General features: G+C 40.2%; 1 protein-coding gene across 1 annotated transcript; it reads left to right on the forward strand.

Moving 5' to 3' along the window:
* Positions 1-7280: 7280 nt before the first annotated feature.
* LOC126387962 (beta-1,3-galactosyltransferase 2) lies at positions 7281-15919 on the forward strand. Its single transcript, XM_050040784.1, has 2 exons — positions 7281-7563; positions 10297-15919. Exons 1-2 carry the CDS (start codon positions 7529-7531, stop codon positions 11588-11590), a joined length of 1329 nt encoding a protein of 442 aa, XP_049896741.1. The 5' UTR covers positions 7281-7528; the 3' UTR covers positions 11591-15919.
* Positions 15920-19469: the final 3550 nt, after the last annotated feature.

The raw sequence follows: 19469 nt of genomic DNA on the forward strand, positions 1-19469 counted from the left end.
ATGGGATATAATGGGATGGGATAGGATAAAATGGAAAGGAATGTAATGGGATAGGATGGGATGGGATGGGATGGGATATAATGGGATGGGATGGGATGGGATGGGATTTAATGGGATGGGATAAAATGGGATAAAATGGAAAGGGATGGGATGAAATAAGACATTGACAAAACTTTTTATACAAAGAAAAAAAAAAGAAAAATGTACCCCTGTTTTTTTTTAACACACTGGAGCTCATTTATGCAAAAAATGGATAAAATGTTATGACAAGTAAAAATTCACAGTGAGATTAAATTTTGAGTTATAGGAGTTAAAGTGATGGGATTGTAGTCAGCGTGCTGCTCATGTCTGCAGGGGTCCACTCGGCCCTCTGAACATCTGAACATTAATAAATGTGAAAGTCAGTAAATACAGAAAAAGATGATGAAAATATTCTTCATTCATTGTCTGTATATTTATTATTTTTTGGCAAAATTTAAATTGATGTATTTGTTTTTCAGTTTTTAATGCACATTAATTCATTTACATATTTATTACCTACTGTATGTCCCTTTGGGGCTTCCATATTCTTCCTCTGGTCTGGATGGACCGGACAATTTTAACTACTCAGGTTTCTTGGAAGGATGTTTTTCTGCCTTTGAGGTGGTCTACCACATCTCACATAAAGACCATACATAATAAAATATGAACACTCTTCATCACAGAACAGGTTTCAAGTCTTAAGAGTAATGTTTATCTGTATTACAGGGATTATCTGTGGCTGTGAATGCTCCTTCTGTCCAAACAGGTCTTGAATAGATCTGAAAGTGATATTGACGTAGGTGTTCAGGGACAAAAGACTTTGTTTTGTGCTAAAGACTCTGGTAAGCATTTTCATTTTGGTGCCATCGGGCAAAAATCCCATAATAACCTTTAGGCAATTGTAATTCAAGTGCTCTGAGAGAAAACTAGACTTCAGCACCTCCTCTTGGCTCTGGTTTCAGAAAATCTAGTTCGTGATGAAAGACTTTGGACAATCACAGGTTGTTTCAGCCAGAGGACGTTTCCTCTACAAATGTAGATGTGCGTGCACAATTGTGGAGAAAGTTTCTGTTCCAGCATTGACAACAACTGCCTGCACTGCAAAGCAACCCAAAAAGGAAGACAGACTTTTAAAAAAGAGTCTGAAAGAAAGTCTGAAAATAAACTAAATAAAACACACGTCAGTATCAGCGAAGTGTTTCAGAGATGGAGAGAAAATGTTGCTAATAGTTTAGCCGAACTTGAGCCAAAGGCTCACGGCTGCAGCTTCAAATTCATGTTTGTGTGGCTAACATTAGTTAGAGCCTCGAATCACAGTGTGTCCACCGCTTCACGCTCCGCCACTACAGACCACCTCACTGAGGGGAGAGCAGGCAGCAGCTCTGGAGACTGACCCCCAGTCAGCCCGACTCCTTGCTGGATCAGCAAACTTTCGGTTGTTGCCCTTACACAGGTTAGACCAGGTGCTACCACTGACCACCAGCCTGCTGTGACACCTAAAGGCTCATTTATGCTCCCTTTACATACGAAAATGTATACGTCCATTTCAAACGATGTTACCGTCACTGCCCACATACTTCCATGCGCCCTTTACGTTGGCATGGATGTTAACCAATATATCCACCAGGAGGCAGCCCAGTGTCAAAAGTTCATGACAACAACAAACTCAAAAACAAACATGGCGACTGTGGAGGAGATATTGATAATGTACCTCTTGCATAAAAGACAAAAACAGAGGCAGCGTTGTAGGAGGCGGTGGTCGGTGAGGCCGTTAAATACATCGCGACTGGAGGACGGAGAATTCTTTTCTCTAGTACTGCCGATGAGAGAAATTGAATTGTTATTTCTTCTTCGTGTCTCACTAGAGCTACGTATCGGGTAGTGACAGCAACACTGCCCCCACGGTTCCCGGTGGTACTGCTCCGTTTGGCCCGTATCCGTAAGCTTTATGGAAACGTGCAGAAATACGGACGAAATGAACGCGGAGCACGGACAGAAGGCTCCGTCCGTATCCGGATCTGTATTTAACGCTGAGCATAAATGAGCCTTAATGCTAGTGACATGTTTATATTTCATTTATTGTCAGACTCTTTTTCAGACTCTCTTCTTGATAAGTCCAATAGGTGGACAACCCGCTCTACCTTCTGAGCCACAGCCACCAGAGGGTAGTCACAAGGGTATTTTGATTTGGTTTCCCGTCACTGACACTGAAGTCATTTTAGAAAGACATCTATTTAGAGCCGCTGTGGACAAGAGGAACGACGGCAGCTTCAAATAACTCCTTCAGTGTACATATGGGCGTGTCAGTACTGTATTAAGATAAACTTTAAGTTATTTAATCATCAGAGTAAATGAGCAGAGTCGCTGTGTCACAAAGCAAACACCTAATATATAACTGGGGCCATTGTTCAGGTCGACTGATTACTGGATGAGATGTTTCAGGGTCTGGAACTGTTCCCTGGTTCAAACCCGACTGTTGGTCTGAACAGGACATGGATGATCACGTAACAAAGACTTGTATAGCTCTGGTCACTTGAACTTTCTTCTTTATTGTTAGTGTCTGAAAGCAGCGTTTACACACCGCCGGCCTCCACCCACCTCTGTTATCACTGTCAGACCTACAAACACACAGAACCTGCTTAGACAAATAACACAAACTTGCTGGACTTAATCTCTGCACTGCTTTGTCCGTCTCCAACAGAAAATCTGTGAACAGAAGCTTGTATAGATCTATATATATATTGTATATCTATACATGCTTCATGCACACATATATATATATATATATATATATATAATCTACAATAAACAATTAAAAAGGAGATAAACAACATAAACCTCCTTTTTAAGATCAGAATCCAGTTTATTGCTAATTAAGTTTTTTCACAAAGAAGGAATGTGCTTTGGGAAATTGGTGCATAACATAATGAGAGTGCATGACATTAAAAAATAAAAGCAAGTGTCAGCAAGTGAATTTTTACAATGGATCTGAAGTAATGTAAAAAGCTGTGCAGTTTTCAGAAGTGGTAGTTTGTGCAGGAATGTGCAGAGATTCACGATACTGTTACGAACACGAGGGAAACCCAAGTGCAGGACACAGGATGGGGAGGATGAAAGAAGCCTTATTGTCACAAGGAACAGGAATAATTGGGGTCCAGGGTCCGTGGTGTGCAGGTGAAGCTGGTTGGCAGGTGAGTGATGATCCTGAACATGGAAAAAACAACAACTTAGGGGCACAAAAAAGGAGCAGTGAGTGAAGACAGCCCCGCCCACATTTAGAGGCATGGAGAGAGGACCTGCATGAAAACATCAAAACTGAGGACTGGGAGAGGGCTTGTACTAAAGCACAGTCACAAACAGTTAACACGCTTCTTAAATTACTGCATTTTAACTGCTTGATGTGAACGTATATAACCCCAGAAAAGCTCAATGAATACAGTAAACTATACCTGATTTATGTATGAAATGCAGAAAGGAAAAAGATTCACTCTTCCACTGTTTTTGGCAGTGGACTCAAAGTATGTTAACTAATGTTATAAGTGAACCATAAAAACAGACACTGGCATTTAGATGATGACATAAAAAAATCCCGAAACAGCGCTTTAAACAAGTAAAAACATAATAAATGAACTAATAAAAATGCAGTTATTAATACTATATTCCATTCCTGCTGCTGATATATCCCTCTGAATCCTCCACACTGCACCTTTAAGTAAAAGACCTCATGATGCACCTCTGGATTTGAATTTACTGCCATGTAAATGTCAACATTCGTAATCTCTTTGCATAAAAACCAGCACACATGTTCTGCTCCCACTTACAATATTCCCTTCAACTATAAATCATGTTAGTGGTGTTTCCCTGTGTGGTCACTCAGCAGCTCCTTGTTTCCAGGTTGGTCAATGATTTCCCCAAACCTGCAGCAGAACGTTCAGTTTTTAAGAAACTGTCAGCTGACACGCTGGTGAGAGCGAGTCCACCTGTGGAGTTAAAACTTCAACCAGCTCCTCTGAGAGGTCACGCAGGTTTATATACACAACACACCTCCTCCACCAGGAGTTAAACTTTGTCCCTGTGGAGATGTGGAGGGGGAAGTGTTGGTAGTCTGATTAATAACTCAGCTTTGGAAGGGCTGCATTATGGTCCAGTGTGCCAGGGAGGTGGAGGTTGTTAAACTATAACGGCAACCGGCCGTGTATAATGCCAGCATTGACACCTTTTTCGTTGGTTTCTGACGCCACAAGTCACTACCCAAGTGCCAGATTTCAAAAACTTCGGGGTGAGACCGGGCTCCTTTGAGTTAGCTGCTAACTGCTAACAGCTACTTTTTAAATCTCCCATGGTGGGTCACATGCATAACATGCCGTTAATTAAATAACACACCTGGTGGCGAAGTTATGGAGATGGAGAAGTTAGTTTGAAGAACTCCCCCTGTAAGACAATATCTGTTTCTGTATTTTTAAATGTTGCTTCCACTTTATGGCTCGTCAATTAATCATCATGTCATTTTATCAGCACACCTGCTTTAAGGTAAACACATCACTGTCATTTATTGAGTCCAGAGTTTCAGGCAGAGTGAGTCATTCAGGGAGGAGACAGTGTCTGCTGATCTGTGATAAATGATATGGTCTCACATGTTCTGCTGCTGCTCATGACACGGCTCTGATGAACAACTGATTCTAGTTAATGAATGAATGAACAAATTAAACATTTAAACTCTGAGGGGAATTTGCTTTGCACAAATGAGCCTAAACGAGTATCACAAACACATCAACTGTTAACACATAAAAAAAAAAAAAAAAAAGGGTCATAAAAAAACGTTACAAAACATCATGAAAGCATCATCACTGGGAATCTGATAAAGGACTGAGAGTGAGAGAATCTGTTATTTCTGAGTAACACACCGCCGCTATGGACACAGTGATGCCATTTGGAGCCAGAATAAGCACCAAGCCCCCTTCAAAGACTTTTCAAAGAAACCTGATGTCCTTCACGGGGATGTTGTCAAGGTTGACACCTTCGCCATCTCAAAGACATCTCTGAAGGAATGTTTTGAGACTCTGATGGCACCTGACGCACCTTGGCAGCTCGGACTGGGGTAATCTGCCTTCATTATCTCTGGTGTCCCTGAACTCACCATGGACCCGGGCAGGGATGGGCAGTTTTTCTATTACTTGTATTTAAAATACGCATTTCAATTACATTTGAGTATTTTGTAATTTGTATTTGATAAGGCCGATAAAAAGCAAATGTAATTTGTAACAAAATACTTTTGAGTGGAGTAATCTTGTATTTAAAATACTCAAAATACTTTCTCCATGAATAAAAAAACAAAAATAATAGGCTACACATTCTTATAATATTGGATGTAACAATATTTTTTTCTTTTTTTTTTAGTGTAGCCTACATGTCCCTGGCTTTTTTTCTCTTTTTCATTTGAAAAAAGTTGAACACAGGGCTCCAAGTTAGCCTAACCCTAACCCTACTACCATCCCACCGGCCAACGAAAGAGAGAAATGTATAGGCTACTCACTTGTTGTTACGTTAGCCTACGTGTTCACTTTTGTATTCATTAACCATTTATTTTTTATTCATTTTTCTGTGCAGAGCTTGATGTTTTTATTTGTATGACTTTTATAGTACACATAGGCCTAATGCTATTCATATGTTATTATCACAGTGTCTGTGAATATTTTATTTGTTGATACAAAAAATAAATGTATGGGCTGCTAAGTCTGGTTAATAAATATATATATATACATAATCAAGTTGTTGTCTTTTAATGGCTTTGCTTAGTTACACTTAGTTAGTTCTGTGACTGTTCTGCCTTTTTGTGGGGCTCACCAGAGCTTTGTGTGTATCCTATAGCCCAAACCTGAATACTCTGCTTCACCAAATTGTGAGAAAACAATCGCAAATTTGCTACTATCACGCCATTAATGGATGAATCATGGTTGTTCTTTGTGGCATAGTTACTTGTGGTCTCTAATTGCAGCATGTACATTTTGAGCATTTTTGGTCAAGGACTTTTTGAGTTATTCAAGAAAAGCTTTGTGGACCGATCGACCAACCGACCAATCAACCGACCGACAGAGTGACCTATAGAGCTGCGGGTCGCTGCTAAAAAGAAAAAGAAAAAAGTATTTTCTGTATTTGAAAATACAAAATACATGTATTTTATTTTGATACATTTATTTGAGGGGTATTTGGTATTTTGTATCAACATACATTTTGATGTATTTTTGCCCATCTCTGGACCCGGGCACATGCAGCAGGCTGTGAGGCATAATCGCAAAAATGCATCAGTGACAAATGTCTTTGATTAACTGCAAATTAGAAACAGAGTCAGTGAGATAAAAACTGTACAGATAACATTTCTGTAACAAGAAATATATCATCTGAATTTCTCCAGTACTGAGAGCAGAACCGTTAAGGTCAGAGCTAATCAATACCACAGTCTTTATTAATTCGGCCCCGGGGCCCATTTCATACCAGGTTTCAGGACCCATCCCTACTGACAGGTGTAGTTTGGTAGACAGAAAATAGTTCCTACATGAAACTGCTCACAACAAGGCCTGTGGATTATCTTGAGTAACCAGCTCATGATTTCTGGAAAGAGACATTGATGTTGAGATTTTAAAATGTACTTTTTGTCGCTTTGAGCTCCACAACCTGAGTGTCATCTAGTTCCATTATAGTGGAGAGAAGGCAGACGTCTGTGAAGCCGATATCTCCAACACTCTGCAACTCACACCAAAAGTATCCAGACTGATAAATAGCACCACAGGTCAGAGGAAGGATATGTATTTGTGATTTCGGGTGGACTGTCCCTTTAATATGTTGATAAACAGGACTGAATTTTCTCAGCTTATTACCTAATTTATTCTATTTTTTTTATGTGGTTTACTTCCTAGTATTTGCTAACAACCTGCTGATCATACACAGTACTGTCCCTTTAAGTAAAGGATGTAAAAACCACCAGTTATGAAATAATAGAAACAACTTTACCACCAGGGTTTGATAATAAATAAAAGTAATGCTGCCAAAGTCTGTAGTACATTTATGACACACACACACACACACACACACACACACACACACACACACACACACACACACAGCTGTTCCCAGAGCCTCTGGAGGATTATCCAGCTTTACACTGGCTTTGAGGGGAAACCGAGGGGTGGAGCAAACAAAGGTGTGTCTCCCCCGCAGGTAAAAACACAGTGCCATGGTTACCTGAGCAGCCAGCAGCTTGCTCGACAACTAGAGCAGCACAAGAGGAGCACAGTCAGTTACAGAGATGGCCGGATGTGGCTGGATTAACGTCTGGGAATATGTTAAAGCTGTTTGCTATTCCAGTTTGTGGTAACAGATAACAGGTAGTCACACTTCAACTGCAACTGAACGCCTCAAAGTCCTGTCATGAATTTTTCAGTGTGACGTTTTCTTCTGCTGCACATCTTAAAGGACGACAACCCACATCTCAGGACGGGACAGCGTCAACATGCTGGAGAGTGTCTTTGCTCAGGGGGGGCAAAGGTATGTCAGCGTGTTCGGTTTTAATTTTTCTGTGTTCCTGAAGCTTTTTGTGTTTGAAGAGGAAGCAGGGCTGTTAATGATGAGGGAAAAAACTAAAAAATGTGTAAAAGCAACAACATTTTATCTGTTATTCTTAAATCAGGTCCTGTGTTTCAGCCTGAGAAACATTTTATAGCTTTTATTCAAATACTTAAAAACTGTAAATTTGACTGTAGAAACACTAAAAACAGATATTAGTTATCTTTATAAATACTGCAGGGGTGGAAGAAGTCATCACATATTTTAATTCAGTGAAAGTAACAGTACTGCAATGTTGGAGGAAGTACCTGGAACTTTTGCTTCTGTAAAATAGAAATACTGTAGCACTGAAAGAAGTACTCTGACCTTTTAATTAAGTAAAGCAGAAGTACTGCAGTGTTGGAAGAAGTACTTTACAACCCAAATTCCAAAAAGTTGTAATGCTGTGCAAACGTAAATAAAAACAGAATGCAATGATTTGTAAAAACCTTTTGGACCTTTATTTAACCGAGTACGTTACAAAGACAAGATATGTAATGTTCAAACTGATAAACCTTATTGTTTTTTTATAAATATATACTTAATCTGAATTTGGAGCCTGCATGTCCCTAAAAAGTTGGAACAGCAGAAAGACTGTGCAAGTTGTTGAATGCTCAAAAACACCTGGAACAGGTAAACTGGTAACAGGTGATAGTGTCAAGCAAAGACGGTCACTATGTGAGGTGGAGACGGACGCACACAAAGTGGAAAAGTGTGCTGTGGTCATATCAGTCCATCGTGGACGTCGTGTCCTTCGGGACCATCCAGATTGTTACCAGCTCAAAGTTCAAAGTATCTGTGACGGTATGGAGGTGTGTTAGTGCCCATGGCATCATGGTCTCACACCTGTCTCCCACTGAACATGTGTGAACATTATCATAAAGCACAAAATATGATAACAGAGACCGCGGACTGTTGAGACACTGAAGTCAGATATCATGCAAGAGAAACCTCAACAGTTAGTGTCCTCAGCTCACGAACACTGACTGAGGGTTTTTTAAAGAAAAGGTGATGTCACACAGTGGGAAACAGGCATCTGTAACAACTTTATTGGAACCTGTTGCAGGCCTCAAATTCAGAATGAGCGTATATTTACAAACTAGATTTACCACCTCAGATATCTATGCCTCTGAGAACCTGTCAGGCTGCACTTATAGTTGTCTTACTTGTCTGTGTAAACACGGATACCACATATACATCTTTTCCTCAGCAGCACAGAAGATCTATACAATCAGCACAGTTTCAAGATTAGAGTCACCAATTCAGTATCTGACCAAATGTCTCCCCTTCTGTTCCTGAGATATGACGTTAAAACATGATGATGTCACAGTCAAGCTGACCTCTGACCTTTATTATTTCACCTGTTAGACATTTACGTCAAGTTTTGTCAGAATTAGTGTATGAATTTTTCAGTTGTGGCCAAAAACATGTTTTATAAGGTCACACTGACCTTTGACCACAAAATTCAATTCAGTTCATTTTTCAGTCCAAGTGGATGTTTGTGTCAAATTCAAAGAAATTCTCTGAAGGTTTTCTTGAGATATCGTGCTCACAAGGATGGGACAGATGCAAGGTCACACTGACCTTAACCTTTGACTACCAAAATCTAATCAATTCATTCTATAGTCCGAGGAGACGCTTGTGCCAAATTTGAAGAAGTTTTCTCAAGGTGTTCTTAAGATGTCACGCTCACAAGAAGGTCACAGATGGGCCACAGTGACCTTTGACCACCAAATTCTAATCAGTTAATTCTTTAGTCCAAGGAGAAATTTTTGCCATATTTGAAGAAATCCCCTCCAGGTGTTCTTGGGACATTGCGTTCACGAGAATGAAAGACCAGGTCACACTGACCTTTGACCACCAACATCCAATCAATTCATTCTTTAGTCCAAGGGGACATTTGTGCCAAACTTGACGACATTCCCTCAAGGTGTTCTTGGAATATCACGTTCACAAGAATGAGATGGACCAGGTCACACTGACCTTGACCTTTGACCACCAAAATCTAATCAACGTTGTGAACATTTGTGCCAAATGTGAAAACATTTCCTAAAGGTGTTCTTGAGATATCACTAGAATGAGACATACAGACCTATGGACTGAGTTTATCAGTTGGAACATTAAATATCCCGTCTTTCTCCTGTATTCAACCAAATATAGGTCAAAAAATAATTTATGAATCATTGCATTCTGTTTTTATTTATGTTTTACTCAGCGTCCCAACTTTTTTAGAATCAGAGTTGTACTTAAACAGTAAAAATACTACAGTGTAGAAATACAAAAGTATTTGTATCAAATTAAAGTTCAGAAAGTAAAATCACTCATTATGCAGAATAACCCATTTCAAAATAATATTTTTTTGTATTATAATTATTGATGCATTAATGTGTGAATGTGGAGCTGATTTCAGTTACTTTATATACTGCTGGGTAGTTTAATCAATAATAATACATCATCCATAATTTGTTTATTTGTATTTTGTATTAATTTACTGAATCTTTAATGTAACTAAAGCTGTCAAATAAATGCGCAGTAAAAAGTTTTTCCCTCTCAGATGTGGTGGATTAGAAGTTTTAAAGTAGCATACAATGGAAATACTCAAGTAAAGTACAAGTACTTGAGTAAATGTACTACATGTCAGTAGTGTCTGTCTCACTGTCTCGTCTCTGCTCTCAGTCAGGGGATGGTGGATGGATGGAAACTGGCGGACAGCAGGAGGATGTGTAGTCGGTCGCGGCGTCACATTTTCATCTTCATCCTGGTGCTGGCTGCAGTTTTGTTTCTCTACACAAACAGAGAGGAGATGGAGCCGGACTGGAACCCCAGCCAGTGGTGGAATCCATTCAAAAGTCAGCAACAACACGTCTTCTCTGCCAACACGACTGGTTCCAGCAACATAACAGGTGGATCTGGACCAACTGAGACCAGCTCGAGTGCATTCCCTCAAACTGGGAATATGTCATTGTCTCAGGTGACAGATGTGATGACAACGACTCCACAGCCAAGCACAACGACCACCACTTCACAGCCCAACACATCGACCACGACTCCACAGCCTACAAAAGCTTCTGTGGTGACTCAGCTGACGACACCAAATGAGACCGAGCCACCAACACCGGTTCCTTATGTATCTCCAGGCCCGTACGTCGTGGAATACCCGTATGAGTACCACTTCATTATAAACGAGCCCAAGAAATGCGAGCAGCAGAAGCCTTTCCTGGTTCTGATGGTTCCTCTGGCGCCCAGCAACAGGGCTCATCGCGACATCATCCGCAGCACCTGGGGAAGTGAAAGTCTGGTACTGGGCAAAATGGTGCAGCTGTTCTTCATGCTGGGGCTGCACAGCGGTGAGGGAGCGCCGCAGCTCCACGAGCAGCTGCTGCAGGAGAGCAGAGAGCATCAGGACCTGCTCCAGAGCAACTTCCTGGACTGCTACAAGAACCTGACCATCAAGACCATGGTGATGATGGAGTGGCTGGACTCGTACTGCTCCAGCGCCTCTTATGCCATGAAGATCGATTCAGACATGTTTCTGAACGTGCACAATCTCGTCAACATGTTGTTGAACGCTCCAAAGTCAAACTACATGACGGGACTCGTGGCGAGAGGAGCTATGGTCCTGAGAAATCCGAAGTCTAAGTGGTTCCTCCCTGTGGAGCTTTACCCTCAGCCACAGTACCCTCGTTACGCTTTGGGTCTGGGCTACGTTTTGTCTCTTGACCTCCCTAAAAAGCTCGTGGAGGCGTCCAGACACATTAAAGCTTTCTACATTGAAGACGTGTATCTGGGGTTGTGTATGCAGCACCTGGGCATCCCTCCCACCGACCCTCCAAACTGGGGGTATTTTCAGGTGTTTCCTGTGATGTACAGTCGCTGTGCTTATTCCAGACTGATAGCCACAACTGTAAATGGAAACAGGGACCGCGTGGCTGACTGGAAGGACTTTAAAAAGCCGGGTCCATACTGCTGATCTATAAATAACAGGGCAGCTAAAGAAGGACTTAGGAGCTGTACACATGCCGCGTCTTTAACCGCCTGGAGAACACAAGGTCAGGTGATGGGTACTCTTTTCTGTGCCAACTTTCAAGAGCACAATAGCAGGTTGCGTCTGAGGTTACTAAGCAACCTCAAAAAGCACCGTATCGTAGCCTATTTATCTGAAATCCTGAGTGCAGAGCTGATGTCTGTGGGACAGATGTGACCAACATGATCAACTTCATATTCATCACAGACTGATATTTACTCAAGAAGGAAAGATATCTGTCAGCTGTGATTGGTCGGTGCTCGTCATGTGGTGCAAAAACGCACCACATGACGAGCAAAGTTGTGCTCAGTTTATGTCAGGGTGCAGCCGTCACACCCTGAAAAACAGGCACTTGGGAAGGCGTGTGTGCCACGATGGCATCGCACTGGCGTTTGAGAGTGCCTTCTGCACATCTACATTAAAAACAATGAATCTGAGGGCACAAAAAAAGCATCTGTACGACCCATTAAAAGGACAGACCAGCCCAAAATCAAAATTCTTGTCACCTGTGGTGCTATTTATTGGTGAGTGCTGGAGATACGGGCTGAAGAGATGTCTGCCCTCTCTTGTGTATAATGAGACTAGATGGCACAAAACACATATCTACAACAAAACAAAGCTGTAGACTGAAACACTTTGAGAACAAAAAACAAGACAGATCAGCATGACAGAGGCTGCTGCAGCACATCTGTTGCACATGCTGAAGTTCGATTTAATGTGCAGATTGCAATGGTAACGAGTAATGCGTGTATAAATGACAAACTCAAAACAATTTTATTCAAGTTGCCTTTGACTTTTTATTAATTCAGTGAATTATACACAAAATGACAGCTATTTGTGTAGTTGGCCTCCACAATTTCATCACAAAAAAAAAAAGCCTAAAAACATCACAACACTTTTTTTTTTTGTTTTTTGAAAACCTGCCGAGAACAATTCCCCCCCAAAAAAAACCCAAATTCTGGAGGGGCTGATTAGCTTAGGTCAGCAGTGCTAGGTGAGCGAGCAGTAGATGCACGCCTCCTTCTGTGTTGCGGTTGACAAGTGTGGTTTAGTAGAAAAGAAAATAGTTCCTACGTGAAACTGCTCGACATGAAATTTGTGGAGAAGTTGAGGTAAAATTGTAAGGTCGCTCAGAATTCATGGGGATTGGTTGAATTTGCATTAAGTGTCGCAGTCATGACAACACAACAGCTTGGAGGGTCTGTCTGACGTTACAAGGAGGCTGTTGTGGTTAATGTCTGGCCCTGTCACGAGCACGAGCCTCTCATCCATGAGTAGATACACACTTCCTTCTGTGCAGTGATACTGTTGGTGGGTGTAGTTCAGTAGAAAGACAATAGTTCCTCCATGAAACTGCTCACAAGCTGAGTGTCATCTAGTACTGAAGAGAAGGGAGACATCTTTATGGCTGATATCTCCAACACTCAGCAACTCACACCAAATCTATCCAGAGTGATGAATAGCACCAGAGGTGAGAGGAGAAATATCTATTTCTGATTTGGGGTGGACTGTCCTTTTAATATACTGATCAACGAGACTGAATTTTCTCAGGTTGTTTCCAAATTTATTCTATTTTTCATGTGGTTTATGTCCTAATTTTTGTTAACAACGCGCTGATCATACACAGTAACTGTTACATTGATGTTTATACATATAAAACATTCCCTCTCATGAATTTGTGAATCCTTGGGTGGCGAAGGACTGGCCTTACTCTGCCTCTGACTGACTCATTACATTCTTATCCTAACCACTCCGACAAACGAAGGCAGTCAGCCAATCAGAGGGCAGGTTATTCCTTCACTATCCTAGGATTCACAAATTTGCTCTGCTCTCAGGTTTCAAAGTGTTAAACACTCAACAACAGGGTTTTCTGTCACACTGAGGTCACCTCGCTGCACTGTAGGTCAAAACTGACTCCAGTCATCAAGTGCAATTTATTACAACCGAGTGCAGCTAAGAATCTGAGTATGAAATACAGTGGCTGAGATTTTTAAATCCAGTATTTTAAAAAATACTGAAAATATGGAGCTGTAGGGGTAAAACATGCACAGACTGTATGTTTAACTGTAATTCTCCTTTTTTCAACATTTCCTCCAGTCTCGTGATTTGAGAGTGAAAATGTGGCACTTTTAGTTTCTCAACCATAAATTTGAAGAAGAAAATGAAAGTTGGCATTTTGGGCACAACTACAAATTCAATCAGAGCAAACTATGAAAGGTTGAGAAACTCTCAGTCCGTCCTCATCTGCTGAGCTGGTGAACTTACATTTAACTATATGAAGGAAACAGACAGCTGTTAGCTGAGGGCAGGTCTTCAAGAGAAAGGCTTTGGATGATGTTTAATTATTAGTACAGCTGTTTATATAATGAGATATAAAGAAGTGGTGAAGTAATCACAGTTAATAACTGGGCGGAGGCAGCACTTTGCTAAAATAAAGAAATTAAAACCTCAGGTGTGTCAGGTGTGTAGCTGTCACCACAAATATGTTACAGCCTTTAACAAACACTGTAACAAGAGCCACAGCGACACTGTGCCAATTATCCCAGCAGCTCTGTTTAACCTTACAGCTGCTCTTCAGCTGTAGCGACAGAAAACGTCCCTCTTTCTCCTGCATGAGACGTGTTGAGACCCGTCACAACATTCAGGGGCGACTCTGCACCGGAGAAAACATTTTGTCCTGATGTTAACTGAAAAGTGCCTTATCTCAGTTTAGTATTCAAACATTTCAATGCTTTCCACTTTAAGGAAGCCTGGGTGATAATTTGGGCTGCAGCTGCTACAGAGTTTAATTTCACCTCCTTCTGAGGATGCATGAAGAAGACTGACGAGGTCAAACCTCCAACAACACCTGAACTTTAAAGAACAACTTTGTTGTTTGTGTGTCTTGTGGCCGTGCTGATACATGCTATACTGTCACATCGACCCAGTCACCAGAAAAAATACTGGTATTGTTTCTGCAAACCACAGATATATTTGTAGATTATTACTTTATGTTTCAGCAACGCTGTGGTTTATGTGTGGTCAAGTTTAGCCAAGAAAAGCACTCGGTTATGGTTAGGAACAGATTATGTTTTAGCTAAGAATACCTGATTTTGGGGCACAATCCCCGCTGGAAACACAGACATGTCTTGGTAAAAACCATGCCACTATCACTGCTGGAGACACAGCAGCACGTCGCTACAAAACAACCAGTATTGCTGTTTGTTGGTCTCGAACAGTGGCGGGCACAACCCGCTTAAAATGCAGCAATGTTTCCATAAAAAATAGCTACTTTTTGTGCAACCACCCCACCTGGAAAAACAGCAATGAATCACTAAAAAACAACCCGTTTTGCTGTTTGTTGGTCTTGAACAGTGGTTGGCAGACATCTGCAGCTTTAAGCACAATCCCCTCTTGAAATGCAGCAATGTCTCCATAACAAACAACCAATTTTCATGCAACTATCCCCACTCTCAAAACAGCGATCAGTCACTAAACATAGTTGGTTTTGTTGTTTGTTGTTCTCAAACAGTGGTCTGGAGCTTTAGGTATGATACCTGCTGGAAAAGTAGCAGCGTCTCAATGAAAAACACCCTCTTCTCATGGCACTGAGGAGGATGGACAAAAAAAGCTGAAAAAGCTGCTGAAAATGCAGCAATGACTCGCTAAGAAACAACTGGTTTTGCTGTTTGTTGGTGTTGAACAGTGACCTGCAGCTTGGCAGGTGTCTCTCGCCGTTCACCATCTCCTCCACCTCCTGATGACAGAGTCAGCTCACACACTACGTCACTTTAGAAACATTTATATGATTCATGTGAATCGTGCAAACATAATGTGGTTTGCAGAATCGTACAATGCCAACATTTTCTTCATGCGGCTGGGCTGTTATTTATTCTAGTGTCAAACATTTCATGTTACTAGTCTGATTCATTAAAGACTAGTTCTAAGGGAAATCAAATCTTTTGACTGAACGTTTGTGCAGATAGTTTTGGTCACTGATAAACACTCAAAATAAAATGCACACGACTGCCGTCCTGCCAGGAGTTATTTACAATGTCCAGTGATAATTAATTTATTACTTTTGTTTATTTGTAATGTGAAACTTTATGATGAGAATACAAAACACATATTTAAATACTGACTGACTGTGATGGGCAGTGCTGTAAGGAATCATCCAGTGACCCTCCGTCACTCTGACGTTTGCTGGTAAAATCTGTCTGGTGGGAGTTTACTGGACAAACTGGTCCGGGAGGTGGAGAGTAAAAAAAACATACCTGAGGGGGGAAGTTGAGGAATCAGGGCAGAATGGACAGACATGTTGAAGCTTGTGTCAACAGTTTGACGAAGTCTGAAAGAAAAACAGAAATGTGATTGTCAACATCAGATTGTTTCTGTTGACTGTTGACCAGCTTCATGTTTCTATGAGAGCTGGTTCTGTTCTGCTTGATCCAAAGCATGAGTCTGAAATCACGCTGGTCTCAAGCTGATTTAGTGACACATACAATGAATAAACGTGGTCATGGATGGATGTTAACATAAACTGACAGTGACTTTATCCTTTCTAAGTGGTTGAATTGATGGATTAGATCATCACGGCTCATGCATGAGTTAAATGTGTTTTTCACCCTTTCACCCTGTGACCTGTATATTTTTTTGTATTCGTCATGTAGACGTGCTCTTGTTCCGTCCATCATGGCAGAAAAATGTGCTGTGAAAAACTTCCACAGGTTGTCAGAAATGAACTGATTTTATCCTCAGATGCTAACTGTGTGATTTTCTATGAATTTGCTGTCATCATTTCAAATCAAGTTTGTGATACTTTTATGACTCGTCTTCACACCTCACTTCAGTATTTTAATGTTTTTATCCATCCTTTTATTTCTAAAGCACTTTATGACACTGAAGGCGCTACAGTAAATGACCTCTTTTCATTAATAAGATCAAGACAAACAAGTTTTCCACCTAACTCACCGTCCACCTCACAGTGTTTACATGCTTTAAACTGTGGTATAATATGAGATGTACACTGTACTGTCTCCTCCTGTAATCTGTGACTTCAGCTGTGATCACTGCAGCAACAAAGAAACCAGTTTATTATGTGAATGTAATGAATGAATGTAAGCTTCCCTGACTTCAGGTCATAACTCTGATGACAGATGTCACAGAAAACCTCAGATATGTGACGTGAATGTGCAGCTTCCTGCTGACAGACTGTCTCACAGAGGGACAGGTTTTTAAAAATCTATTTTACTTTAACTTCCTGTTGTCATGCAGAGACACCAAGTGAACATTTTGTACACTGCAACTGGATAATGTGAATAAAAAGACAATTATATTGTGGGAAAACTGTTTATTTATATGAAAAGGTGTATTCAGTTTATTTTCATTAGGTTGTTACAAGCAAATGATGGAAAGTACATTAATCCAAATACTGATTTTAAGTTAAATTTTGAGGCACTTCTATTTTCTGCTTCATGTTTCTACTCAGGTAAAGTCGGGTAATTTGGGGCATCTACTGGTAGATTACTTAGAAAACCAACAAAAATTATGAGGACTACCATGTGTGTTATTGATGACTTTGTTATGGTTCTCTGCTATGTTTCTATAAAGAAAATATTTCACTCAGTAAAATAATTTAGAAACTTTGGACCTTCAAACTCATCAAGATCCCTCAACCTCACTCGGATGCAGTGGTGTAAAGTGGTTACAACAGGCCCCAGTGCATGTTATTATGACGGGCCCTAAGGCATGCTGGTTACTAGATATGCACCCAGACTAGCTACTGCATAAAGTTTTTGTCACATAATAATAATAACACCAACACACATATCACCCAGAAATCATCAACGCATATATGAACTAGAAAAAAATACCAAAGAAAATAAAGAATTATTTGTTTTTTATACCTCATGTATAGTTTATGTAGGGTAAGCATATATCTTATAATTTCTTTATAATAATTGTATTTATTTTTAATTGTATATTCTTTAAACTCAGAAGTGCTATATCGTAGGCAACTGGACTTGCTTGCGTTTCTTGAAGACATTTCGCCTCTCGTATTCTTTATAATATTTCTATATATTTATATCATTATAATTTGTATATTTTTTTTTATATTTTGTTTTAGATTGGTCCTGGTTATTTCTACAAAAAAAGCCACATAACATTCTTTGTTTTTGTTTAAATTCATGTTTAAATAATGTTGACTTCATATACATAGATGCAGTTCTGTTGTTTGTCCACGGGGTGGCGCACTATAACAGCAAAGCACAGGTGATGTAGGTAAGGTGCAGGTGATGAGCAGCAGGTGTGAGACGGGGTGAAGCAAACGTGTTAAGTGAAGCAGCATGAGGAGTTTGTAGCGTCTTAAAGCTGAACTGTTGGATGGAAACTTACCTGAGATTAAGTATGGACTTAAAATGTTTTACCTGTGTGAGGTGAGCACGTGTCACTCAAAGGAACGAGACCAACTGGACAAGTTGTCCCTGCTCTGCCCTCAGAAGCTTTAAATGTCACGTTTTATTGAAAGACTCTGAGAGGTTATAACTACAGTTTCTGTTGTGTTTTTACATGACAGATAATGAAAGATGTTATTTGGCTGTAATTCAGATGGAGGAGAGAAGATATAAACACAACAGACAAAATGACTCGAAGAAGAACCAAATGAATGACAGGCTATCCGATAATAACTGGACCCATAAATCTGCCTAGAGATCACAGGGAAAAGACGCACCATAACTTCAGAACCTGCCTGAGAAAAATCACACTTTTAAGTTTTCTTCAATATCAAAGAAATCCAGTGATGGTTCTCTGTAAATCTGTGGGTCAGTTACAAGCACGAGGTGCTCATAGTAAATTCGACATGCTTTAAATGGCGCCAGTTTGACAAAATGTAAACAAATATAGGCTAAAATAAACCAGATGACAGCAACACTTCCTGTTTCCATTCTCCAAATCCCCCAAATTATGGGAGATGTAGCTCCAAATTTAAAAGTGAGACCAAAATCAAAAATCACATTCAAAATCCATTCATGATAAATGTCTTCATGTGACTACTAAAATCTATATAATGAGGAAAACTGTGTCTGTGTGTGTGTGTGTGTGTGTGCCACGTTTTTCTCCTCACTGACGTGGTCAATCCATGTGAAACTGCACATAGGCATTGAGGATTGGCATAGGTAGAAGGTGACAAAGACACTAATGGGTATGGACTAGTCTACAATTTATTTTGTATTTTTACGTGACAGATAATCAAAGACAATAACAGACAAAATGGCTCAATGAAACCTTTTATTTTTGTTTCAGTAAATAATATTTTTTTAAAAAGCGCAAGTGAAAAATTACATGAACAGAGTTGAATTATTATTTCAGATGAGATCAGCAGCAGTTCAGGTGTGTGTGCTTTTTACACAAGACAGAACAACAACTCTAACTTCAACACTGGACCAGTGAAGGATCATTTCTCAATATTTAATTGTCACATTTACTCCTGTTTCAGGATCAAGGTTTACAAATACTTCATAAAGTGTCCCACAGTGCAGAAACAGTCCAATAATAAATGTGAAGTGTAACCTGCAGTTACACATTTTATCCAACAGAGGCCGACATTCACAGTTTCAAAACAAATTAGTTCACTGGCCTCCTCACAGTGATTACATCTGCATTACATCTGCATCACAATTTGAAAATACTGCATGAATAAAAAATATATTTAAAAAAATATAATTAAAGTTCTCACATTGTGGTTGTTGTGGATAACTTTGTCACATGGTGTGAGCAGAACCATCTGCAGCTCAACGTGGCAAAGACAAAGGAACTGGCTGTGGATCTGAGGAGGACCAAGACA

The sequence above is a fragment of the Epinephelus moara genome, chromosome 1 (genome assembly GCF_006386435.1).
Source record: "Epinephelus moara isolate mb chromosome 1, YSFRI_EMoa_1.0, whole genome shotgun sequence".
Classification (NCBI taxonomy): domain Eukaryota; kingdom Metazoa; phylum Chordata; class Actinopteri; order Perciformes; family Serranidae; genus Epinephelus; species Epinephelus moara.

Coding starts and splice junctions, on each gene's coding strand:
- LOC126387962 (XM_050040784.1), top strand. CDS start 7,529: ATGCTGGAGAGTGTCTTTGCTCAGGGGGGGCAAAG. Junction 7,564..10,296: donor TTTGCTCAGGGGGGGCAAAG/GTATGTCAGCGT, acceptor CTCTGCTCTCAG/TCAGGGGATGGTGGATGGAT.